Below are 25727 nucleotides of genomic sequence, written 5' to 3' on the forward strand. Positions count from 1 at the left end.
GCAGGGACAGATGCTCAAAGATTTGAAGCCTCTGGCCTCTCAGGAGCCACAGCTTCAGGTGGCCACCAAACACTGAAAAGGTGCAGATCTAGCTCATCCCCTGAGCTATATAGCCCTTTCCAAAGACTTTGTACACAAACATGCTATTTGACTGGGTGCTAATTAGGTCCACGCCTGTGATCTGAGCTCCTCAGGAGGTGGAGAGCTAGACGATTGAGGTTTGAGGCCAGCTAGGCAGAGAAGACTGTTAAACTCCATCTCCAAAATAACTAGCTAAAGGCTGATCTGGAGGTGTGGTTCAATTAGTAGAACACCAGCCAAACAAGCAAGGTGAGCAAGCATGAGGTCTTGAGTTCAAACTTTGGTAGCAGCAAAACAAAAACAAAAACATGCCATTCATTGTAATTGCTATATTGATTATTGGTAAAATAACACTACTGTGGATATGTTAATATAGCTCACACTGGGTTAAATACATTATACGGATAGTCTCCAATTTATGATGCCTTGACCTGTAAATTTTTAACTTCACAGTAAGTTTGTCCATGTCTTAAATGCTCTGTGTGTGTGTGTGTGTGTGTGTGTGTGTGTGTATGTGTGTGTGTGTGTGTGTGTGTGTGTGTGTGCTGGACCTGGGGCTTGAACTCAGGGTCTAGGCACTGTCCCTGAGCATCTTCCTCAAGGCTGGCACTCTACAACTTGAGCCACAGCTCCACTTCTGGCTTAATTGGAGATTAATTGGTGATTCACTGGAGATAAGAGTCTCATGAACTTTCCTGCCCAGGTTGGTCTTCCATTCACGATCCTCAGATCTTAGCCTCCTGAGTGGCTAGGATTATAGATGTGAGCCACCAGAGCTGGCTTAAATGCATTTTGACTTAGCAATATTTTTCAGTCAGATTAAGTGTATAGGAATATAACTCCATTGTAAACCAAGGTGCTCCTTGGCTTACCATTAAATGAGTCGTTTGTTTCATTTGCTTTTGATAGAAGTACCTACTAGAAACTGCCAGTGGGGTTGTTTTCTTCTCCCATCATTCTATCCACAGAGCTGTTGTTGGTGGAAATTTGAGGACCAGACTGGGTGAGGGTTGAGCTGGATTTTACCTCCCTCAAATAACTACACAGGGAGATTGTTTCTGGGGGCGGGGGATGTTCTTGTCTGTGAGGCTCCGGGCAAGGAGGAACAGGGCAGTAGTGAGTAGTGGGGGGATGAATTCCAAGGGCTCCCTCGGTGCTCAACCTTGTTGAGGGTGAGCAGGCTTCTGGGCTGCATCTCAACCTCAGGGGGGATTTTCTGGTGTCGCATGATACCCCAGCCCTGTCCATACAGGCCCTCCTGGTACCCCACAGACCTCAGCCTCGAAGGGCATGCTGGAGTGTCTCCTTAGCTTTGGCGAGGGCCACTTCCGCAGGAATTAGCACATGGGGGGTCACACCCACCCCCTCCCAAGAGCTCCCATCCGCGGCTCCCACGGAGCGGGCTGTGGGGATGGTAATGTACAGGTGGGTGTCATCCACATGGTAGGTCTGTGGTGGCTGGCAGCCCCCACTGGTCACCTCCCCAATGACCAGGGCCCGACCCAGCCTCTTCATGATGTAGGTAAACTCTTCAGCTGCTCCGGCAGTCATGCCACTGGTCAGAATCACCACACTCTTCTTGGAGCCATAGCGTTCACCTAGAAGACAGAGACCCTTCAGCATGGGGTCAAGTCATGATCCACAGGCCTGCCTTCTCTGGCTGGCCCAACTGTGGGGCAGAGGGGAGGAGGTGGAGTCTGAGTGCCTGCATCCACCTGTGGGCCCTTGGTTTCTCTCTGAGCCCTCTATGAAATGGAAACAGGAGTGTGTGCTGAATTATAAGCATTTAGTGTTCGAGCCCCTCACCCCGGCCAGGCAGATTCCTTCATCATCGGAGGAAGAGAAGAAGAGAAAGTCCTGGCATTTCTTAAGTGCCAATGTGTATTTTGCCATCTTAACTAATGGGAACCCTGGATCTGACCTTTCGATTTGGACCCTCAGAAATGGCAACATTTGGGACTTAGCATCGGCAGCCCAGCCCTGCAGGACAGCACAACCTAACAGCTGTCAACGCCATTTGAAGGTTTCCCATAGTATATCAAACAAGTACAAAGAAAGCAGATTAGCCAGGTGCCAGTGGCTCATGTCTTGAATCCCAGCTACTCAGGAGGCTGAGATTTGAGGATTGCTGTTCAAAGCCAGCCCAAGCAGGGAAATCCATGAGGCTCTTATCTTCAATTAACCACCAAGAAGCCAGACGTGAAGCTGTGGCTCAAGTGGTAGAGCACTAGCCTTAAGTCAAAAAGCTAAGGGGCAGTGCTCAGGCTCTGAGTTCAAACCCCACTACAGGCACAAAAAGAAAAGAAAACATATTAAGTTAATTTTGATTGTGAACTATTTAACCCAAGATATTCAATATATGATTCTTTTGACTGTAACCAAATGAAAAGCATTAATGAAGTATTTTGCTTAGTTTCTTGTCCCCAATAGTAGATTTTCCAAGTCTTTTGAGCACAAGATGGCCTTTGGCTCCCATAGTGGACACAAAGTTCCAGTATCTTACCACCTTTAAATCTGAGTTAATTTCAATTTCTAGCCACAGATGCTGGCTTGGATGAAACATTCACAGGACTCTGATCTGTGCTTACATTTTGCAGTATTATTGGGTATGTAGCTTAGAAGCTATGATACAATACTGTGTAAGGAGGAAGTGCAGGAATTAAGGCAGCAGAGTCCCCAGGTCCTAAGCACCCCCTATTGGCCTCTCCAGTGCCCTCTTGTGGTCAGATCTGAGAATCACTGGTTTTGCATGCTGAGCTAGAGAAGGACGGAGGAGGTCATTACCCAGGAAGGGGTTTTGTGAATTCTGGGACTATAAAGCTCAGAGGCTGTCTCTGTTTCTTCAGACATTTCTCTAGGATGAGGCAGAAAAGGGAAGGCTGGAAAACTGGTGGATTTAGTGATTGATTGGAGAGATGCTTCTATTTCTGTGGTTATAGTATCCAGAGTGGGTGGTCATGCTGGTATTAGAGAGAAACGTTCACATGTTGGCTCTTTTACTTATGAGCTGAGTGACCTAAACAAGATATTTAATCTAGTCAACTGACATTTTTCTACTTCAGAAAATGAGTACCACAGACAGTGGGCAGAGTTTAAATGTCATTATACCAAATGCATGAGCCAGGCTAGGAGATTTATGTTCTTTTGGTCACTGTTACCTAATCTCAAGCTATCTTTCTCCAATTTTCCAGAAGCATCTAGAATGATAACCAAAAGGGGAAATCTTCATGTACCTGCGAGCTGGGTATGAGTCCAGAGTTCGCTGACAGAATCATTGGGCCGGCTGTAGATCCTGTCCAGTAGAATGGGAGGGCCCTCATCAAAGAAGTAGGAGCACAGGGCAGAGATGGAGGAGGTAGGGCCACCAATGTTGAACCTGAAGAAAAGGAAATGGGGTCCACCATGGTAGAGGGGAGCTCACAGGGAAACTTCAATACCCCTCTGCAATATCCTGCTGCAGCAAGAACCCTTGCTCGGTGGAGAGTTTAAATTCTAGACAGCCTGAATATGGTATCCCTTCTTCCCCCTTCAGAATTTCATAGAGTGGGACATGGCCTGAAGTGATTCCCAGAACACTAGTCGCTTGACACTAAGAGACTCTGTGGTCAAATACACTGAGAGACTACTGAATAGTGTGCCCTTTCCTCTGATCACGTGTTAATACTTGGTGTGTGTATGTATGTGTATGCCCACATGCATGCACACACTTATGTGCTGGTCCTGAACTCAGACCCTGGACATTGTCCCTGAGCTTTTGTGCTCAAAGCTAGTGCTCTCTCACTTGAGCCACAGCTCAACTTTCTCACTTTTGGGTGGTTAATTGGAGAAAAGAGTCCCACGGATTTTCCTATCTGGGATGGCTTTGAACCATGATGCTCAAGATCTCAGTTTCCTGAGTAGATAGAATTACAGATATAAGCCACTGGCACCTGTTGGCCTTCTTGTCTTTAAAAACATGTGTGATAGCCAGGTGCTGGTGGCTCTCACTTGTAATCCTAGCTACTCAAGGGGCTGGGATTTGAGGATCATAGTTCAAAGCCAACCTGGGTAGGTAAGTCCACGGGACACTAATCTCCAATTAACTGACAAAGAGCTGAAATTTGGATTGTGGCTGAAGTGGTAGAGCGTTAAAAAAAAAAAAAAGCTAAGGGTATAGTGCCTAGGCTCTTAGTTCAAGTCCCAGTACGGGCACCTAGAATTTAATCAGAAAAGAACTTGACATAAGAGTGGCTTAAATGTTCCCTAACAGGTCTGTGGCACAAAATACTCAGAGACCCACAAGATCCACCCACCTTGTTTCTAGGCATACATTAAACCATCTGTTGGGAAATGATTTACCTTCCAGGAGGAAAAAACCTGCCTCACAGATTTTATTGCCACCTAGTGGTGACTGAGACCCATGCACCTGGTCTGGGTGCTCCCAGACCACTTACCTTGCTGCCTCTCTGATAGGCAGCAAGGGGAGGGGGAAGGGTCCCCATAGAGAGGAACAGCCTGCCCCTCCCCAAACCCATGGAAGGTGTCCAGCCTATGTCCAAGATGGACTTGGGAGTCACAGGAGGCTTGAGTCTGCGGGCTCCTCTACATGGGGTCCATTGGAAACATGGAGAGCTGCTCTGTGATGGAAGTTTGGTATAGTATGCATGCTCTTATGGAAACTAAGGGATATCACTAGCTGAAGACGTCCTTCTGGGGACAAAGAAGATTTCTTTTAGCAGAAAAATGGTTTATGTTCCATTTCTCTTGCAATTGTCACGAAGAAGGCAGCAATAGGTTGCCTTTGTATGATCTGGGTTCAGCTACAGGTGGAGGGTTGGCTGCCCTAAACATGACTAGTCATTGGAATCACATGGGAAGCTTGTCAACTATACTATTTCTGCTCCTAGGTTGCTGATAGAAGGGGGCTGGGTGGGGCCTGGGTATCAGCATTTTTGATATTTTCCCTCCCATCGAATTGCTAGGGCCAGAACCAGAAATACACATGGAGATCATTAGAAGAGCTTAAACAAAGTACCAGTGTGGGGGCCTTCCTGGCCAATTACACCTGAACCCCTGGTCTGCTGTCTGAGCCCTGGTCTCAGGGTACCTTTTCTTCCCCACTGAGGCCCACATTTCTGGATGTCTCCCAGGAGGGCTAGGCGTGGCCTGGAACCACTTCACTGACCTCATGTCAATGATCAGGGCATCCGTGTGCACGATCTTCTTCCAGATGTGCTCCACCAGCAGCTCCGAGACCTGGGTGAGCAGCTCGCAGTCCCCAAACATGTCAAACCTCAGGTAGCCAATGTTGTCCTCCAGCACATTAGTGTGGAAAGAGAATTTGATCAGGTCTTCAAAGACTTCAGGGGAAGGGATCTGAAGGAATGAGAGGCCAAGCTCAGCAACAGGAGAGCCAATTGCAGAACCCAGAAAGGGAAGCCATTGGTCCATCTTTTGTATGTGTGAGTGTGTGCTTGAACTCAGGGCTTGGGTACTGTCCCTTAGCTTTCTGACTCGAGACTAGCACTCTATCATCTGAGCCATACCTCTATGTCTGGCTTCTTGGTGATCAATTGGAGATAAGAGTCTCACAAACTTTCCTGGGTTGGCTTCAAATTGTGATCCTCAGATCTCAGCCTTTTGAGTATCTAGGATTACAGGCATGAGCTACTGGTACCCAGCCATGGGTCCACTTTATATCCTGAGAAACACAGAAGGAATGGCTAGGAAACTAACATTCTTAAAGGAATCAATGGGCCAGGACTTTTACAATAGCATATCTTGTGGATTACTATGAGCCTGGGTCTATTAGCAGTCTCCTTGCTCAGATCTGCCAACCCCACATCATGGTGTTCAGAACTGAAAGTATTACATACAATCTCCTCTCTGGCTCCACCAAACCCATTAGACACTTTCCAATATGCCCAGGCTCATCTTCCTCTCCAACACTGGGACTGGAAGGGAAGGCAAAGTTACCTTTTCTAGGGGACAGACCCTGGGCTAGACACTTTGCAGCTCTTAATTATCACACTCACAATCACCATGTAGAGGGGATGCCATTATTCTACTCTCTCTGTGAGGACTCTGAAGCACAGCGATATTAAGTAACTTGCCTGAGGTAACACAACCATTAAGGGATGACTATTGATCCAAATTGTGAAACTTGGCTGTGATGGAAAGGAACAAGCAGGAAATGTGGAAATTGGGGGTTCTGTAAATCTAACGTAGGGTCCTCCTGCATGGGTGGAGACTCTGCCCCCAGCCCCTAACAGCAGCAGGTTGTCCAGCCCCATGGGCAGGCCGCCTAGCAGCAGCCCTGCCTGCCCACACTCTGCTCCAGGCCATTACCTTGTGAGTGAGCACACAAGACCCATGTCTCCAAGGTGACCTTTGGCCACTGGCCCTGCTGGATTTCTTTTACTGGCAGAGGCACAGTTCCAGGATGTGTTCCTCAGACCTGTGTGGGTCCTGGTGAGTTCATCGTGCTATGTTCAGCAAAGTAGCTTCAGTAATACATACCCATGTCTGCCTCCCCTGCCCACCCATCTGGCTTCCTGCTCAGTGAGTACCTCCCTGTCAGCTGTGAACTGTCAAGGCCCCACCCCCCTCAGGTCTCCTTTCAAGAAAACCAGGGCTGTGCTGCCCTGTCCACTCACTGGGAACACACACACACACACACACACACACACACACACACACACACACACACACACACAGCATCACTCATGAGAAAACTGTGGAGAGATGTCAACAGTGATGCTTTTGACAGTGCTTACCGAGTGTGGAGACCCTGAATCTCACAGCTCCCTTGGCTACTGGTGCAAAGAACTTTCCCTTACCCACCCTCAGTGGCCGCACTCTACCTTACTTTGACTATAGCAACCTTCTTCTGAAATTCTTGTCCTTGAATTCTCGTCCTGTGCCTACCTCAGTGCCACTTTGCATTGTGGGAGAGAGGGGGTGGGCAGTGGGCTGAGGACACACACGGTGCACTGTGGGAAAGAGGGGGTGGGCAGTGGACTCAGGTCACATCCTGTGCACTGTGGGAGGGAGGAGGTGGGCAGTGGGCTTCTAGCCAAGATAGGCCTGTGTCTAGGCTCCATATTTTAGCTCTGAAGCCATGAGGCTGGGGCTCTGCCTCCTTCTCAGCCCCTGCCTTCACTTTCCAGCTTTGCCCTGACTCATACAAACCCTTGAAGCCGATAGCATGAGCACAAACCCTATATTTGCAGTGGAGGAAACCATAGCTCAGGACCTCAGGAAACTTACTGATTTCCCTCCTCCCCAACACTGATGCTGAAAACCCTCGCAAACTCTTGCCTTCCAACCAGAACTGGGAAGTCCTCCTTTACCCTAGCAGTTCACACTGGGTTCTCTTGAATGCAAATGCTCTACAAAGGTGTTCAAAAAGTAGATGGGACATAGTGCCAGACAGGAAAAAAGACATGACTGGCAGATGACATAGAAACAAGCCTGGAAGCCCTGGTCTTTCACTAGGCGCACTTCACTCCCAGAATCGGGTGAGGGCTTGCCTCCCTTGTATCTCACCTGCATGGGTACAATGCCGGGAATGCGGTCCTTGGCATCCTCAGGGATGTGGGCTGTCTTCAGGTGTGGGTCTCCCGACAACATCTGCAAGTCAGCTCCCAGCATCTCTGCCAGGGCCCCTTCGGAAGTCACCAATGCATAGCGACTCTGCAGACCGCTCAGCTTGGCAGCCATCTTGGCCCCCAGCTCGGGGGATGCATAATTATCAGCCACCAGCTTCCCAGCCGTCTGCAGCACGGTGGGCACCTTGGCACGCAGGGCCACTATGTCCTGGGCGGTGCTGAGGGCCTCGCTCATGGGTACTGTGATGTCAGGCTCTACACCAGCCAGATCCCAGGCCTCACCAGTGGTGGCACTGAGAGCCATCTGGGTGGGCATGGAGGCATACAAGGGGCTGTTGCCCACTTGGTAGATGCCCACGGAGAGGGCGCCTCCAGCTGTGGGCTCCCCGATGACCGTGGCCCTCTGCAGGTCCTGCATGGTGTGAGCGAACGCCTCTGCGGCCGAGCCGCTGGTGTGGCTCATCAGGATGTAGAGGTCCTTGTGGGGCCCGTAGCGCTGCCCGGCAGCCTGGGGCAGGGTCCACACCTTTGTGACTCTCGAGGTGGCTCTGTCGAAGATGGAGTAGAGGTGCTGAGGGGGCTCTGCCTCGAAGAAGTAGGAACAGAGCAGGGGGACGGCCGAAGAGTAGCTGCCTGGGTTGTAACGCAGGTCCACAACCAGGGCGGCCGTGTCTACCAGCTTCTGCCACACCAGCTTCACCAGCTGCGGCCCGATGGCCTTCACTGTCTCCAGTTCGGCCATGGCGTCGAATCGCAGGTAGCCAAGCTGGCCGGGTAGCACGTCGGTCTTGAAGAGAGCCTCGATCAGGTAGGAGAGCTCTTCTGGAGAGGGGACCGCGGGGGGCGGCAGGGGCACCTCCTCTGCCACCAGCTCCCCGGGGCTGTGGAACACGAGCAGGCGGTGATCCTCAGACACCTCCTGTAGGTCAGCCGTGAGCTGCGAGGCCAGGGACTCCAAGTCCACCGCCGTGCGGTAGGCTCCCCGGGCTAGTTTAGCCCGAAGCAGGGCGCTGGTTTGCCCCACCACTTCCGGACGGGCATAATGAGCCTCCAGCAGGCGCCCCGTGCCCTCCACCAGGGCCCCCAGGCTGCGGTGGAAATCTAACACTTCCCGGGCCCTGTCCAGGGCCTCCTCGGCCAGCACGATGGCGTCGGGCACCACGCCTCCGCCCAGCCAGCCCTCCCCGTGGTTGTCGATGAAGGTGAGGACGGGCACGATGAGCACCAAGCCGCCCTCGGGCGCCTCCAGCAAGGGCACCACGCACGTGTGGAGCAGGCTGCCCGCCGTGATCTCCCCCACCAGGGTGGCCCAGCCCAGCGACTGCATGAGGAAGGCGAACTCCTCGGCGGCCGTGGCCGTGCGGTGGCTGGTGAGCAGGTACACGCCGCGCTGGTTGCCGTAGCGCCGGCCCAGCAGCTCCCGGTGGCTGAAATGCTCCTGCGTGACATTGGTCCGACGGTCGTAGGTGGTGAACAGGCGCACGGGGCCATCCTCGGGGCCCTGGAAATAAGACAGCAGCAGGGGCACGGCCGACGAGGGCCCCCCCGGGTTGTGGCGCAGGTCCATGATGAGGTGCTCCGTGTCCTGCAGGGGGGCCCACACCTGGCGCAGCACGTGCGGCCCCAGCGCGCCCAGCACCGCGGCGTCCGCGAACTTGTCAAAGCGCAGGTAGCCCACGTTGCCCGGCAACACCGATACCTGGAACACAGAGTCGATCAGGGCGCTCCGGGCCGCCTCATCCTGCGGCACTTCAGAGCCTGTCACGGGGGGATCTTCAGCTCCAGCCTCCGGCCCTGAAGATGTCTCTCGGGGCCCGACGGCCCGCACCAGGAGACGGGGATCTTCAGACACAGCTTGCAAGCCGGCATTGAGCTTCGTGACCAGATCCTCCTCAGAGACCACTGCTGAGTAGTCCATGTTGGCCAGGTGGTGCAACAGGGCTGGCACGCGGTCCACCAGCGTGTAATAGTCCTGCAGGGCCTCCTGCAGGCGCTGGATGACCCCTGGCAGGGAGCGGCGCAAGGTGAGAATGGCCAGGGCCTTCTCTAGTGCTTGCTCGGCGGGTGTCCCCACGCAGGGCAACACCCCACTGCCCTCCCAGGTCTGGCTACCTCCGCCCAGGGGGCCCAGAGATCTGGATACAGGGACGGTGAGGAAGAAGTCCGATTGGCCTATCCTGAGCTTCTGGAGATCCAGGGCTCCCCCCTCGGTCCGCTCCCCCACCACGATGGCCCTGCGCATCTGCTTGAGGATGTAGGCGATGTCCTCGGCCACTCCTCCGGTGCGGCCGCTGGTGAGGACCACCACATCCTTCTCAGCGCTGTACCTTTCTCCCAGGACCTTGGGTAGGGTCCAGATCTCCGTGGTGGTGTTGGAGGGGCGATCGTAGATGGTATCCACGTGCAAGACCGTGTTCCCAGGGTGCAGGTAGGAAACGACGTAGGGGATTCCTGAGACGTGGCCGCTGGTGCAATGTCGGAGATCCAGCACCAAGGCAGAGGTGCCCATGAGTTGGCTCCACACGTGGGCCACCAAGAAATCTCCGAGCTTGCTCAGCACCTCCCGGCCTGGGAGGTCATCCACCCTCAGGTAGCCCACGTTACCCTCCAGGACCTCATGGTGTATCTTCTCCTGCAGCCACATTAGCAGCTCCTCTTGGGTGAAGTTGCTGGGTGCTGTGGTTTGCCGGGGAGCCTCCAGGGTGCTGGGTTCATAGGAGATAATCAGTCGGGGGTCATTCAGAGAGCTCTGTACCCCAGCTGTCAGCACGTGGGCCAGTGTCTGAGGGTCTGAGATGCCCAGAATCTCCTGACTCTTCATGGCTTGCTGGATGGCTGCCTGCATTCCCATCAGGTTCTCTGGGAAGCAGTAGTTATCCAGGAGGACCTTGGCCATATCCAGGACCAGGCTGGGCTGGAACAGGTGTGTTGGGCCAGCCAGGCCACAGAGCAGCATGGACAAGATCAGGACCCATTCTTTCATCATTGGGTTCCCCAGGAGACTTGCTCCTAAACAGAAGCTTGCTTTACAGAGTACAAGATTTGTGCTCTGCTCTGAGCTGCCTTCCTTCCTTGTCCTTCTCAGTGGGCAGACAGAAGGTTTAGGGCTCAACTCAGGAGTGGAGATGAGGCTTCTAGCTCCAGTAAGCCTTTAATCCTGTCTAATTCAAGTGCATCAGCCTGGGGCAGACTGGAGAGAAGGGGCCGGGGTAATTTGATTGGAAGGATCAGTGGATCTCATTGTGTTGAGCCGTAAAATAATGGGAATGAGTTGTTTGAGTTTCTCTGCTGTGTTTTACAAACTGATAGTTTGTACCAGAGCTTCCTAAAGTAATGTTATTAACTGGCAAAGGAACCTACAAATAAGTAGCATTTCCCCACCCTCCTGGATGACCTCTTATGAGCCTCTGGTCCTCAGTAGTGGAGGTCTGGGATCTGCTCTCTTCTATACTGTAGGACTAGGAAAGAAGCTTATATATTGAGGAGATTAAGTGAGAAAATTTGTTACATTTGTATAAAGTTCTTTTCAACATCCAGCAAGTTACTGGATCCTTTGTTTTACAAAGAATTCAATAACTAAATGAACCCACACTTTCAGGTGAGCCATAGGTTGGGGGGGACAGTGGGAAGAAGCCTGTGGAGACAGTGGAGAGGTTGATTAGGGGCTGTTGCTCACCTCAGGATCTGCCATTTATTCCTAAGACCTGCTAACACCTCTGAGATCCAGATATACCCCTCAAAGATCTCACCACAGGCCACTGTAGGTGTGACCAGTGTGACTCCTGATGAAGTAATGTTTGCTTTGAGGTCTTAGGAGTAACTGCACAGGTCACTCTGCAGTTGGAGAAAGAATTGACACCTTGCATTACTAGGCCTTACATCAAATCCAGGACTTGGCCCCTACCTGCTCAGAGCACATCTGTTCCTTTCTTCCTCCTCCTCCTCCTTCTCCTCCTCCTCCTCTTCCTCCTCCTTTTTTGGTGCCAGTACTGGAGCTTGAATGCAAGACCTGGCCACTGTTTCTTAGCTTTTTCACTCAAGGTTGGTGCTCCACTTTTGAGCAAAAGCTCCACTTCTGGCTTTTTGGCGGTTACTTAGAGACAAGAGTCTCACAGACTTTCCTACCCCAGCTTGCTTGGAGGAATCACAATTCTCAGATCTCAGCCTCTTGAATAGCTAGAATTATAGATGTGAGCCACCAGCACCTGGCAGACTGTGGACCCACGTACCTCACAGACTCTCTAGCTCCCAGCTTCTGATTCTTCTCAAGGAAGTGATGTTGAGTGTTGCTTGGAACTGACTTGCTACCGATGGATACTCCAGAATGTTCTACCCTGGAGCTATGACTTGGAACCCCTGCTTTGCCCATGCAACCCTCTGAGTGGGGCTGTTTCTTTCTTGCAGCAGATGAGGCCACCCTGGTTAGACGTGGACTAGATGGCCGGTGGCAGGGAACACAGTTCAGAGCTGCCTGTGCAGAATGGGCAGCAGGTGGCGTCCCGTGCGCTTCAGCAGACAGCTGGGGATGTTGGGCTTGGAGACAGGGGAGCTTGCTCTGCACAATCTGCTCTCTGGAAATCATTATCTGAGGATGTTTACCAAGTGGTTTATGAAGGCCAAAGAGGTCAATTAGCTAAAACAAACATATTTTTAGCTCATTAGGATTTGTTTAATGCCCAAGTGACATCTGGTCACTTCTCTTCACTGTTTGCAGCCAATGGGAAAGAGTGTGATTTATTGTCAGAATGAGGCTGGGGTGGGATGCTGTTTATGTGCTGTACTGCCTCAGGCCCCCTGGAAAGACACGGCCTCCTGTTCTACCTCCATCTAAGGAAATCCAACTCTGAATTTGTAATCTGAGATCTTCTGAGGGTGTTTCTCTGTTGTTGCTGGAGCCCAGACCATGCTCTGAACAGGAAGGGCTGTGGGCAAAGATGATTGGGAATAGGCTTTCTTGGGGGAACAATTTAGTACAAAGATGTAGTGTCATAACAGGAGGCCTGGAGCTGAGGCTGGGCTTTCTTGTGTGGATGATCCAAAGTTTGTGGTAGTATGAGAAAAATACCAAAGTCTGTTGTAGGTTCCTGGGGTGTCTGAGGCAGACAGCAACTAGGGCCAGGATGTGGAGTGTTTAGAAGCACAGCCAAAGGCAGGTAGGAGGGTCCCTTCCCTGCCTTCTTCAAACTTCAGTTGTCCCAGTGTCTGGGTTATATGTGAGAGGGGACATGAACGGAAGGCAGAAGTCTCCTTAACTCACCTCAGAACATAAAATTCAGGAGCAGTAATAACCACTAGCTATGCATTATCCTTTCCTATTTTAGGATCATAGACAGAAACACACTTGCAAGAGAGATATCTATTCAGACCCTTGTGGGTGCAACACACCCACCCACCCATCCATCTTTCAGTGCCAGCCCAGAATAGTATACACAGTAAGTTTCATTAGATTTTACTCATTTCAACACTTGCAGTAAACATCTCTCCTGGTTCAAATGTATACATTAAACTCATCCTTTTAATCAGTACATAATAATTCTTGGTGATGCAGTCATTGCTTCTCTAGTGCCATGGCTTGGGTGGGGACTCTGGAATTCATGAGCTAAAAACATAATTCAACGCTATGTGTTGTGACATTTAAATGTGAGCCTTTGGGAGATGTCTAGGTCATGAGTGTGCCCCCCACCCACCCCCAAAGGCATTTGAGACATATGAGAGGAGATAGGGGAGCTCATTTACTCTGTCTCACTATGTGATACCTTCCACCATGCTAAAATGAAGGAAGAAGACCAATACCAGAAGCCAGAGCATGCTCTCAGGATTCCCAGCCTCCTTAGTGGTAAGCTAGATGAACTCCCATTTTTTTTATAAATTATCTAGTCTGAGGCATTCAGTTATAGCAGCAGAAAAGAGACCAAGATACTTAGTGAAATATACCTTATAACCACTTTCATTGTTTTCTTCTATAAGCAATGTTGTGAACCAGTACTTTTGGATTCAGGCCATATACACTTTTCTTCTTCTTCTTTTTCTTCTTTTTGTTTTGTGCCAGTCCTGGGGGTTGCACTTAGGTCCTGGGCCCTGTCCATGCCCCCCCTTTTTTTGCTCAAGACTAGTGCTCTACCACTTGAGCCACTGCTCCATTTCTGGCTCTCTTTGGTGGTTAATTGGAAATAAAATTCTCACAGGCATTCTTTCCCTGGGATGTTTTTGAACCACAATTCTCAGATCTCAGCCTCCTGAGTTGTTAGGATTATAAGTGTGAGCTACCAGCACTTGGCTTACATGTTTGTTTTCTTGATTACATTTTCAGTAACTTATAAATTGTATAATAAAGATATACTTTTTAAATTTCTTTCACCTATTTGATGCATAATTGACATCAAGTAAGCTGTCCTGAGATAAAGTGGATGATTTCATGCAATTTGTCACATATAGACACCCATGAAACTATCACCTTCTAATCCCTCACATGCTCCTTTTGTGTTGGATCTCTGCCCCTTCCACATCTCCATCCCCATCGGTAGAACACACAGATCTACTTTCTGTACTCAGGCTGGAGTAGTTTTCGGTGTCTAGAATTTTATACAAATGAAATCATACCACGTGTACTGTTTTGTGGAGCTTGTTTCACTCAGCATACCTTCAAGATGCATGTAGATTGCTAAGTATCCCTCTAGCTTGTTTATTTTCCCACTATGGAGAATTCCATTGCATAGATCACTACTATTTTTTTCTGTACTGGCACTGACCTTGTACTTAGGGCTTGGGCCCTGTCCCTTAGCATTTTTACACGATGCTAGCACTCTACCACTTGAACCATACCCTTACTGCTGGTTTTTGCTAGTTAATTGGAGATTAAGAGTCTCAGATCTCAGCCTCCTAAGTAGCTAGGATTACAGGCAAGACTTCTTTCCAAATTCTTACCTCTACCTAGTACCCAGATTCATACACACTAAACCAGACAAGCCTTGAAGTCATGTCTTTTTTTTCAAAAGTGAGGAAGGAAGAAGGTAGCAAGAGTAACACATGCGATTGCCAGTCATTTTGATATCAAAGTTGACTATAGTAGACTTGAGTCCTAAGTCTCTGAGATCTTAGGCTGGCAGCTTGGAAGGAAAACCCCTTTCTAGGCCCTTCTTTAAGGAATGCCAGAGGGCTTTCAGTCTTGATTTCTCTCCAGCACATTTGCACTTGTTCTACTATATTAATGGTGGCATTTTGGATATAGCAGACCCCGTGGCTCCCAGCAGGGAGTCAGGTAGACAGATGGCAAGACCCACAACATCACTGTCAGTAGATATAAGTCTTTCCCATGGGATGGGAAGGTGGCTCAGTGGTAGAGCGCTTGCCTTGAATGCCTGAGGCCCTGGGTTCGATTCCTTAGCACCACATAAGCAAAAAGAAAAAAGCTGGAAGTGGCACTGTGGCTCAAGTGGTAGAGCGCTAGCCTTGAGCTGAAGAGCAGAGGACAGTGCCCAGGCCCAGAGTTCAGGCCCCACGACCAGACCTCCCCCCCAAAAAAGTCTTTCCTAAAGTTTTATTTGAGATGGAGAGTCAAGGCCAAAGTCAGGAAGGATGAGCAAATGGGCTTTGCATGCACATCTGTGGTGGGTGGCCAGCATTATAACCAAGTGTCTGAGAACAGGGTGGAGAAGGAACAGGAAGAACAGACACACAGGAAACTAAGAGGGGCAGATCTGACCAGACCCTTAGGATCAGGGTTGACAGTCCCTAAGGATGGTGGGCAAGACTGTCCCTTTCAGTATGCCGTGGTACCCACTGTCACACCCAACCAAGGGCTACCATAGAGAGCTCCTAGAGCAGCAGGTAAGAGAGACACAGTTATAGTAGTTCAAAAGCCCATTTAAAGGCCAGATGCTGGCTTCTTACTCCTATAACCCTAGCTGCTCAGGATGCTGAGATTCAGAGGACTGCTATGAAATCCAAGCCCAGGCAGAAAAGTCCACAAAACTCTATCTCCAAGAGATCCCAGCACAAAGCCAGGCTGGAGTCATAGCTCAAGTGGTAGAATGCTAGCCAATCCCAAGAAAAGAAAAGATTACCTAAAAATCAAGGGAAGATGGTTAGTATTTTATAATAAACATAAACCAAAAACCTATTATCTATAGTGGCTATCATTGTATACAAAAGGAAAGAGATATATGCCCAAAGGCATGCAGCTTTTATAAAGGAAATCAATCAATCAATCAATCTATCTATCTATCTATCTGTGCTGGTTGTGGGGTTTGAACTCAGGACATGAACTTTCTCACTCAACAATGATGCTCTACCACTTGAGCCACAGTTTCATTTCTTGTTTTTTGCTAGTTCATTGGAAATAAGAGTACCACAGACTTTCCTTACCTGAATGGGTTTGAACCACAATCCTTAGATCTCAGCCTCCTAGGATTACAGATATGAGCCACTGGTGCCCAGCTTAATTTCCTTGTTCACTCTTTTTACTTTCTTTCTTTTTTTCTTTCTTTCTTTCTTTTCTTCCTTCCTTCCTTCCTTCTTTCTTTCTTTCTTTCTTTCTTTCTTTCTTCCTTCCTTCCCTCCTTCCTTCCTTCCTTCCTTTCTCTCTCTCTCTCTCTCTCTCTCTTTCTTTCTTTCTTTCATTCAAATGCTATAGAACACTAAACTTAGCTTAGGGCCTGTAAAGCTGGCTAGGTATCCAGATGGCAGATACATGCTCCGTAACCAAAGCCCATATTGCTCAGGCCTCTCATAAAAAAGAAAAGGTCAGCACAACCCTGCTTATTTCTTCTGTCTATGCATGTATGTATATGTATGTATGTATGTATCTATCTATCTATGTATCTATGTATCTATCTATGTATCTGTCTATCTATCTGTCTATGTACCTATGTATCTATCTATCTATCTATCTTGCCAGCACAGCAAGCAGCTCCGCCTATTGCAGGAGCTGCTGGGAAGAGAGGGCAGCCTGAAATGGGTTTGCCCCAGCCTCTGCTGCTGCCTGGCCTGGGAAGTCACTTGTTCTGTGTTGAGCTTGGCAATCTTATCAGTAGAACATCAAATATCATCACACTGTGGCAGCTTGGAGGAGCAGCTAAGAGGATGGTATTGGAACCTATGTGTCCAAGGAAGTCACCTTTGGACGCATGTGTGAAAAGCCTATGGGCAGGAGTCTAAGGAAGAATCTAATGTATAGAAAAAATATACCTGGTTGGATAACTTGGGCATGGAGCCATTCTATGGTGCTCACTCAGGGTAAAAGAACTTCCAAGATAAGGGGGACAGGCCCTCCCCAACTTACATGTGTAAGCCAGCTTTGGAAAGCAAAGAACACATGCCAGTCTTCAGGGGAATTAAGCCTGCAGCCAGGTCTGGGAGAATACTGGGAGCAGTACGGCCATCATGTCAAGTGACCTTGTTCACAGAACTTCTCTCACATGAGTGATGCCCTACAAGTGCCTTGCTGACCACAGGACGTCCCATTGCAGCTTAAAATGGCAATGCCCAGGGATGGCAGAGCCAAGGGAGAGCAGAGTCTGGGGAGGAGAGTGCCCAGAGGAGGGCGGCATTTGCCTGGAAATGATGGTTTTTTATTTTTCTGCTATTTTTGATTCTGTCTGCTAGTATGACACACACACAGGTGTGTGTGTGTGTGTGTGTGTGTGTGTGTGTGTGCGCGCGTGCACGTGGGATGGAGTCCCTTAGCTTTTTCACTCATGCCTGGCGCTCTACCACCTGAGCTACAGCTTCAATTCTGGCTTTTTGCTGGCTAGTTGGAAATATAAATCTCACAGATTTTCCTACTTGGCCTGGCTAGGAACTGCAATCCTCAGATCTCAGCCTCCTAAATACCTAGGCTGCCATTGTGACTTTGACCTTAACCTTGAAAAAGCCATCTGGATGGCAGAAGAGCCATAGGAAGAATATAGGCTTGGTCTCACAAACAGGGCTTCCAATCCTAGCTCCCTCAGGAGCATGGGGCTAGTGGATTCTAGCAAAGTGTGATGCCTCCAGATACCCCCCATAGTCTGCGCTCACAAAACACCACATAAAAATGTTCTGTTGTTGTGCTGACTATTGTCCAGAGCCACAAGATGTATGTGCTGGCACTCAGGGCACATCTGGTTGCCTTTGTCTTCCACATTTCTGTGTCCCTTTGTCTCCATGTGTCTACCTGGCCCATTTTTTTCAGCACCTGTTTGCCTTCTCCTCTCACTCCTGGCAAAGAGGACACATCACAGTGAAGACAGAAGACAGCCCGTTAGCCTTTTCATCTCAATGTGTGGATTCATAGAGGGCCCTCGCTTCCCTGTGTTTCAGCTTCTTCATATATGTGACAATACAAGATCACCACCCTCATGTAAGAAAGAGGAACATGCTTAAGAATGTTTCTGATGCAGTATTGAAAGAACTCGTCAGTAGAGAGGGGATTCACTGGTTATATGAATGAATGGTGATAATTTGGTTCTCTGGCTATGGATGAATAAACTTTGGTGATTCTTATGTAAAGAATAACCCAGTGAGATAGAAGCCAGAGAACATACAGATCCTGGTTCTCCTCTGGCATGCTCTGGCCTTGCACATTTGACTACCATCACTTAGTTCTGAGCCTGAGGCCAGGATTCCCACTGGGGTTAACCAAGGTGAAAGGCTCCGGAGGATTCACAGCCATAAGCAGCCTGGGATAGGAGGGTTGTGGCTTCCAAATCAGGCCTGTGACAACTGTGTAACAGCACCTTGGCCCTCCCCTGAGCCAGAAAGAGAGAGCTGAGCATCTGGAGGGAGCCATGAAGTGGGTGGTATTGGAGCTGAGGCCTTCCTCACAGAAAGTGGGTTGTACAGCTGGGAGTTTAGGGAGGAAGGGGGGAATGACTGACAGGACAATGAGCCAATGGGTGGAGAACAGGGAATGGCCTTATGGGTGGGGCTTGGCTGGAGCTGGGTGCCTGAGCAGGAGTATGGTAGACAGATGCTGGTGGAATAGTTCAGGCCTTAGAACAAGGGGCAAATGACATAGGGCTGTTTGTGTGTCTTAGTGAGAGCCTGGCAAGCCTTCTCTGAAATGCATGGAGGTAGAGGAAGGTGGAACCATTAACTGCTGTCATCCACTTAACTGCTGCTCACAAGCCCATCTGTATACACAGCCCATATATACAGACATGTCCCCTGACCCCAATGTGCACTCATGGCCCACCTGTGCCTTTCCATCTCTGTGGACACGCCACGTCCTTCCTTTCTGCTTCCTGCCCCAGGTAAAGTGACAGCACCTGGAAGAAGGGGCTTATACACGGGGGGAAGCAGCGATGCGGGGCTAGAGGAGTCACAAGCTCCTGTCTCATATTCAGAAAAGGCCAGGAGACAGACATTTGACTTTATTTCCATGTGAAACTTTCCCATCGGTGCAGAAACACAGGCAGGCCTGGAAGATGTCATTACCCGGCTGTGAACACTATGATTCCACACTACCTCATTGGTACCAAAAATTCATATTTTCTTTAACTCCAGTAGTTAAACAACAGTGCTTCCTTGTGGTTTTGTGTCGTGTGGTGGGGAGTGGTGGGGGTAGCGTGTGTTAAAGTTGGTCATTGGTTTCGTGTCAACATTTGACACACAAAAAAATTCAAAACATTTTAAATATGGGGGAGTGGCCAATTAGAGTAAACCAATAGGAATAACCCAGGCTTCTCCTAAGCCGCCCCGCTCTGGACAGAGGTCAGCAGACCATGGGGTGAAATCTTCACCAGTTTCCATGTAGTCCCATATGTGGCCAGGAGAACGGGCAAGAGAATGAAACACAGGAAATGAAAACTGTCCTCTCTTGGGGTCAGTGGGGGATGGCGCATGTTACTCAAGGAATCAAGCAAGTGCAGGCTGAGCCTATGACAGTGATAAGCACAGAGTTCTCCAGGCCAGGAGTCCTCACCCGGGAAGGCTGGCTGTCTTATCTTTTGAGTGTAGGTCACCAAGGAGTAAAAATAGGAACCTTTCAAATACCAAACCAAGAGCACATTTAATTCCAACCAACTCAAATCCCCAGCCCTGTACGTACTTTCATGAAGTCCTTGGCTGGGAACGCCTCTGACTGCCTTTTGCTATGGAGATGGCTGTTCTGTATGAGTAATTAAGAGAGGCCCAGAGCATAGGCTGTCACTCAGACCAACAATGAGTTTGATTCCAAGATTGCAAATGGTCCTGTGTGAATCCTTGCCCACTGCACAAACAGGCAAAGCCACTCAGGCTAGAGCACCATGCACTAGAGGGCTGCTGTTCTAAGCCATCAGTCTCTCCATCCTGCAGCTGAATTCAGGGTGATATAATAAAGCATTTGGTCATGGCATGAGCACAGATCTGGCAGGTTCTGCCCTGGACATAATAAGCACTCCACCCACACCCAGCTCTGGTCAGACTCCCAGGTCCAGTTGTACCCTCAATACCAGGTGGCCTGTTAAGATGCATGGGATACCCAGAAAGGTCCCAGGGTTTGGTGTCCCACAGATTTGGGGTGGGATCAAACCACTGACCAGGACAAACGAACCTGCCTGAGTTTTGGTTTCTGAATCTATAAATTGGAGGTCATAATGCCCAGCACATAGGGGTGTAATATGCTATGCCAGGATGAGATTTCCTTTGTCTTTTCACTCTTTTGTGGTGGTGATGGTGGTGGTGGTGTGTGTGTATGTGTGTACTGGGACTTGAACTCAGGACCTGGGTGCTGTCCCTCAGCTTTTTCACTCAAGGCTGGTGCTCTGCCTTGCAGGCCACACCTCCACTTCTAGAGTTTTGGGGTGGTTAGTGGGGATAAGGGTCCCAGGGATTTCCTGCCCCAGCTGGCTTTGAACTTTGATAACCAGATCTCATCCTCCTGAATAGCTAGGATTACAGGTGTGAATAATCAGTGCGCAGCTACACCCGCACTCTTTTACTGGAGTCAACTCCTTGAACTCTATGAATTCATTCCATGAATGTCTCCTCATCATCGGTCTATCAATTCTCCTCTGGCTAATTTCTCAGTTTTCAGCTAACTCTTGTTCCCGGTCCATCACTTCCCTTTCATTCCACCGCCCTTCCAGCTCTCCTGTTCTGTCCCCACCTCCACGTGTCCACTTCCTCATCTTTCCCAAAGTACAATGCAAGGGCACGTGCTTTGTGTAGGGCATCAGAAGGGCAGAAAGCTCCTTTCCATCTCCAGGCTGGCGTGCAGATCGACTTAACCCTTGTGGTTCCCAAGGGGACACAGAGCTTCGCATTAAGACCCCCCTTCCCTCCCTGCCTCCCCCAGTCCCAAGGGGTGAGTACTACCTGCACCCACACTCTGCCACACTCATCCCCTCATAGTGGTACTTGAGGGTGGGGACCCCCATGTCATCCTTGTAGAGGATAGAGATGGGACTCAGTTTGGTGGGCACACAGCAAGCTTTGCCCACTTTGGTGGGGAACTTCAGATGCACCAGGGTCTGCACGATGGCGTGTTTTGTCGGTGTCACGTCATCAGCCAGAGGGAAGAAGCAGCCACCTTTGCATTCATAGGCGTCATACTCCTTGGGGGCGATGATCCAACTGTCCCAGCCGATGTCCTCAAAGTTCACCCGCAGGGAGGTCTTCTGACAGTGGCTGCCTGCCCCAGTGCTCCTCTTCCGCCTGGCTAAAGATGATACTATGGCAGGGTGCCCATCCACATCTTCCTCTTCTTCCTGCTCGTGGCTCTCACCTGCTTCGCCAAAGCTGTTCTTGGATGTCTTCTTCATCACCGTTTCTTGCTCATGGCTGATCATCTCCCTGAGCTCCAGCCGGGTCTCCCTTGTCCCATTGCTCCGGTCATTGGAGAAGACGACGAAAAAGGGTAGATTTTTTGAACCTGGGGGCACACTGATGTCTAGTGTATCACAGGCTTTTCGGTGGCTCTGCACCGTCACTTCGAGCTTATTTTTGCTGGTGGTGGAATCTGCTCGGACCCAACGCTTTACGGCACTGGAAACTTCCAAGGTCTCCCAGCCCTCATCCCGAATGTCCTGGGCCACAAGGAAGGTCTTGGTCTCCGCCTCCTCCCAGGAACCTTCTCCATCCAGGACATCGTAAATGACCATGTTTCCTTCCAGCCCATGAGAGGGGTCCATGTGATTCTGACAGGAGACGTAGAGACGGAGCTCAGCCCTGGTGATCTGCTCATGCCTGGGGATGGAGATGTTGAAGAGCAGGATGTGTTTCTGGAAGGGAAAGTCCTCTGTAGCAGCTGTAGAAACAGCATCTGAAATGTAAAAACACGAGATAAGCATCTGCTGGAGCTGTTTGCATGATGCTAAAGTGGTCTTATGGTTTGGTTGCAGCGGTAGGCAGGAAGACAATTTTTGTCTTTATTATCTCTACCATGTTTCACATAAGACCTGAGCACAAGAGTGTTTCGCAATTTTTGTAGAGGATTTCCCAAGGAAAAACACATGTATGTGCCAGCAATTGGGGCTGCTGGCTGCTGTTGTGCATTGTGGATTGGGCATCTGCTATGTGCCTGCCACTATACTAAGAGCTTTGCATAATGTTTTTATTTTTAAGTTGTTATTATAAAGGTGATGGACAAAGGGGTTATAGTCACATAATGAGTACATTTCTTTTTGGACAGTGTCACCCCTTCTCTCACTCCCAGTTTGCAATGTGTATAATATATAATATTATATATGACTAATTCTTATACTTGCTCTTGAAGACTCTTTTATTCTACTTTTACATACAGAGAGGTTGTGACTCAAGGTATTTAATTGCTGAAGTGTACACAGCTAGTAAAGAGTATCTTCACAGAAAGCAAAGCATAAAACACATAATTACAGAGAAGACTGGTGGCTCATGCCTATAATTCTATCTGCTCAGGAGGCTGAGGTCCAATGATCATGATTCAAAGTCAGTGTGGGAAGGAAAGTCCATGAGACTCTTATCTTCAATTAACCACCCCAAAAAACCAGAAGTGGATATGCTGCTAAAGTGACAGGGTGTCAGCTTTTTTAAAAAATTTATTTTTTACTTTATTATTTTTTATTGTGAAAATACTGTACAGACGGGTTACAATTACATGGGCAAGATCATGAGTACATTTCTTATCAAGCATTGTAGCCTCCTCCTTTGTTTCCCTTCCCATCCCTTCCCATCCTCCCCCGTCACCCCCCATCCAATCCTCCTCCTCTCTTTTGCCCCTTCCCCCCCTCACCAAAGTTGTAAAAGTTCATTTTCAACATAAGGACTTGAACATTTCATTGTTGCAATGGGTCCACTTGTATCCCTAGTTGAACCATTTGTTTTTTCCCTTCCCCTCCACAAATTATACTGACATTAAACAAAGTGAAAGCAGGGGTTATACCGTGGGGGAGGGACATACAAAGCAACAAAGAAATAATCTTATAAATATGTTAGAAACAATTGCATGAAAGAAAAAAACATTTGAATACATATCTTAGGGTTCATTTCCCTAACATCAACTTATCTGAACTTTTCTGCTTGACTCAGACATATACTAGTTATTGCGAATAAGGGAAACCATGGGGCCCATGTTTCTTTGGGCCTGGCTTACTTCACTTAATATAATTTTTTCCAGGTCTTTCCATTTCCTAACAAATGGGGCAATGTCCTTCTTTCTGATGGATGTATATATACCACATTTTCTTGATCCATTCATCTACTGAGGGGCATCTGGGTGGTTCCATATCTTAGCTATGGTAAATAATGCTGCAATAAACATAGTAGGGTGTCAGCTTTGAGTGAAAAAGCTAAAGGACAGCATATAGGCAGGCCCTGTGTTCAAATATTGGCACTAAGCAAACAAACAACAAACTAAAAAGACCACTGTCAACCTGAGAGTGAAGTTCTTCAGTGCCTGTACACGAAGGAGAAACCTGGTTGAGAATCATGCAAAACCAACAGTAAGCTGAGGTAAGAAATCTCAAATCTAAGCAGGGTACAGAGAAATCAGTTGGATTTGGCACTCCAAAGCAAAGTGAAAGCAGAGGGTATTTTTTTGTTAGAGGAAAGCATATGTATTTTCCCTGATGACTTTGTCAGATCAGCAAAAACTCGGGCTTGTCTTTTAGCCATAAAATCATCTCTATTTCCCATTTCTCTTGGAGTAATGCTTGGCCATTACACTAACCTATAGATCAACCTCAAAGAGAGAAGAGAATTGTAGTTTCTGACTATCTTCTATAACTAAGCACAGGAGCTGCGTACCAAGACCCCCAGAAGATGCTTGAGGGTGTCATACTGACCTCCATACATACTGGGCTCCTTTCTTATGTATACATGCTCACCTATAACATTTAATTTGTAAACTAAGCACAGTAAGAGACTAAGAGCAGTGCTTAATAGTAAAATTGAACAAATGGAATGAATCTACCAGAATATAACTAGTTTAAAACTGGCAAATTGTTTGTCTTCAGAAGTTTCCACTTATATTTTTATTATTATAACTATCTTTTTTTGCTGCCAGTACTGGGTCTTGAATTCAGGGCCTCTTGCTCTTGCTTAGCTTTTTCTGCTCAAGGTTGGTCCTCTTCCACTTGAGTTACAGCTCCACATCAGGCTTTTTTTTCTAGTTAATTGGGGATAAGAGTCTCTCAGATTTGTCTACCCAGGCTGACTTTGAACCAGGATCATGAGTAGTTAAGATTACAGGTGTAAGCCATGGGTTCAGGCCTCCTGGCTTTTCATTAATGCTGCAGTAGCAGGATAGGGCAGCTATCTGTGCAGGTTTGGGGCCTGGGCAGAATCCATCAGCCTGATTTTTCACTTGGGCAAGCACACTTAGCCCTGATTGCTCAAGCTTCACGATTTGGGAACTCTCCTAGTCTATGCCAGGTCAAGTTGAAAAATTAGGGGACACAAGCCTTAGTGATGTTTATCTTCTAGCATTCCTAAGTCAGGGAAGTGAATATTTTAAAAATAATGACTCTTTCTATCCAAATATTTTACCTGGGTTTTGAAAACCCTTTTATAAGAGAAAAAAAGTTCATGATTTCAAAGTTGAGAAAGATACCAATTTCCTGGGAGCTAAATATCTTGTCTTTTTTTAAATAGGAAAGGTACAGAAAGAGAGCAGGAGAATGGGAAGTAAGGAGAAATTAAGAAGAGAAAGAAGAGGAGAAAAGAGGAGGAAGAGGAGGAGGAGAGGGGAGAGGAGGGAGAAAGGGAGGGAAGAAGAGAAGAGGGGGAAGGGGAGGGGAGAGGAGAGGAGGGAGAGAAGTTGGGGGAGGAGAGGAGGGAGAGAAGATGGGAAAGGGGTAATAAAGAATGGGGGAGGAAAAGGATGGGTGGAGGGGAGAGACATGGAGGAGGGATGGGAAAGGGGTGAGAAGGGAGAGGAGAGGATGGGGGAGGGGAGAGGAAAAGAGGGGAAGGGAGGGGAGAGGAGGGGAGGGGAAGGGCACCTACAAAGCTGAGCACCTACTCCATTGAATACAGAATATAGCCCAAGAAGGAGGATCCACCCAGGCAGAGATGGCCACTAGAACCGTTCACAATGATGGACAGGCCTGGTGATCTCCACTGCCCTGTAGGGTAGGCATTAACTACATATAATGTGGAGCACTGGAGATGTAGCTGGTGAGTTAAAGAACTCCATTTTTATCCTATTTTATTGCAGTTCATCTCAAGGACAACCTGAAGAGCAGTATGCGGCCAGTAGCAAGCCCCCCTTGGCAGTGAGTTTGTGGGGCCAGTGAGTTCTACCCCCAAATACCCACAAAACAAGTCAACTCTACCTTCCACACTGAAGCTCCTGACGATGTTGGAGGCCGGGGTGGATGACTTGTCGCTGGTATACCTGTTGTACAGATCAATCATGTACTGGGGTGGTTCCACTCGGGTTTTGTCCTGGGAGGGAACCCCACTTAGGTTTAAGCTGCGCAGAAAATCCACCTTCATATTCTCTAGAAACATCTTCAGGTTAAAGATGCCTTCCTGTTGCCCGTCTCTGGATTCCCCCTGCAAGCTATGGGGGAATGTGGATGATGGCGGCTCCCAGCTCTGCAGCGGCTTGCCCTGCATGGGCCAGGCCAGCAGGAACAGCATGGGCAGGGCCACCCACAGTGCCCTAAGGGACAT

General features: G+C 48.7%; 2 protein-coding genes across 2 annotated transcripts; both read right to left on the bottom strand.

Annotated features, from left to right (window-relative positions):
* Window positions 1–1356: 1356 nt before the first annotated feature.
* Rbp3 (retinol binding protein 3, interstitial) lies at window positions 1357–10656 on the bottom strand. Its single transcript, XM_013036670.1, has 4 exons — window positions 7609–10656; window positions 5246–5436; window positions 3315–3457; window positions 1357–1679 (listed from the first exon to the last, which is right to left on the bottom strand). Exons 1-4 carry the CDS (start codon window positions 10654–10656, stop codon window positions 1357–1359), a joined length of 3705 nt encoding a protein of 1234 aa, XP_012892124.1.
* Window positions 10657–20944: 10288 nt separating this feature from the next.
* Window positions 20945–25727, bottom strand: Gdf2 (growth differentiation factor 2). The gene is made up of 2 exons (XM_013036664.1): window positions 25385–25727; window positions 20945–21894 (listed from the first exon to the last, which is right to left on the bottom strand). The coding sequence occupies exons 1-2, from the start codon at window positions 25725–25727 to the stop codon at window positions 20945–20947; spliced, it is 1293 nt and encodes a 430-aa protein (XP_012892118.1).

This window comes from Dipodomys ordii, unplaced genomic scaffold, assembly GCF_000151885.1.
Source record: "Dipodomys ordii isolate 6190 unplaced genomic scaffold, Dord_2.0 Scaffold333, whole genome shotgun sequence".
NCBI classification, from domain to species: Eukaryota; Metazoa; Chordata; class Mammalia; order Rodentia; family Heteromyidae; genus Dipodomys; species Dipodomys ordii.

Coding starts and splice junctions, on each gene's coding strand:
- Gdf2 (XM_013036664.1), bottom strand. CDS start 25,727: ATGTCCCTTAGGGCACTGTGGGTGGCCCTGCCCATGCTGTTCCTGCTG. Junction 21,895..25,384: donor CAGGAGCTTCAGTGTGGAAG/GTAGAGTTGACT, acceptor TTTACATTTCAG/ATGCTGTTTCTACAGCTGCT.
- Rbp3 (XM_013036670.1), bottom strand. CDS start 10,656: ATGATGAAAGAATGGGTCCTGATCTTGTCCATGCTGCTCTGTGGCCTG. Junction 3,458..5,245: donor GCCCTGATCATTGACATGAG/GTCAGTGAAGTG, acceptor CCTTTTCTTCAG/GTTCAACATTGGTGGCCCTA. Junction 1,680..3,314: donor GACTCATACCCAGCTCGCAG/GTACATGAAGAT, acceptor TCTGTCTTCTAG/GTGAACGCTATGGCTCCAAG.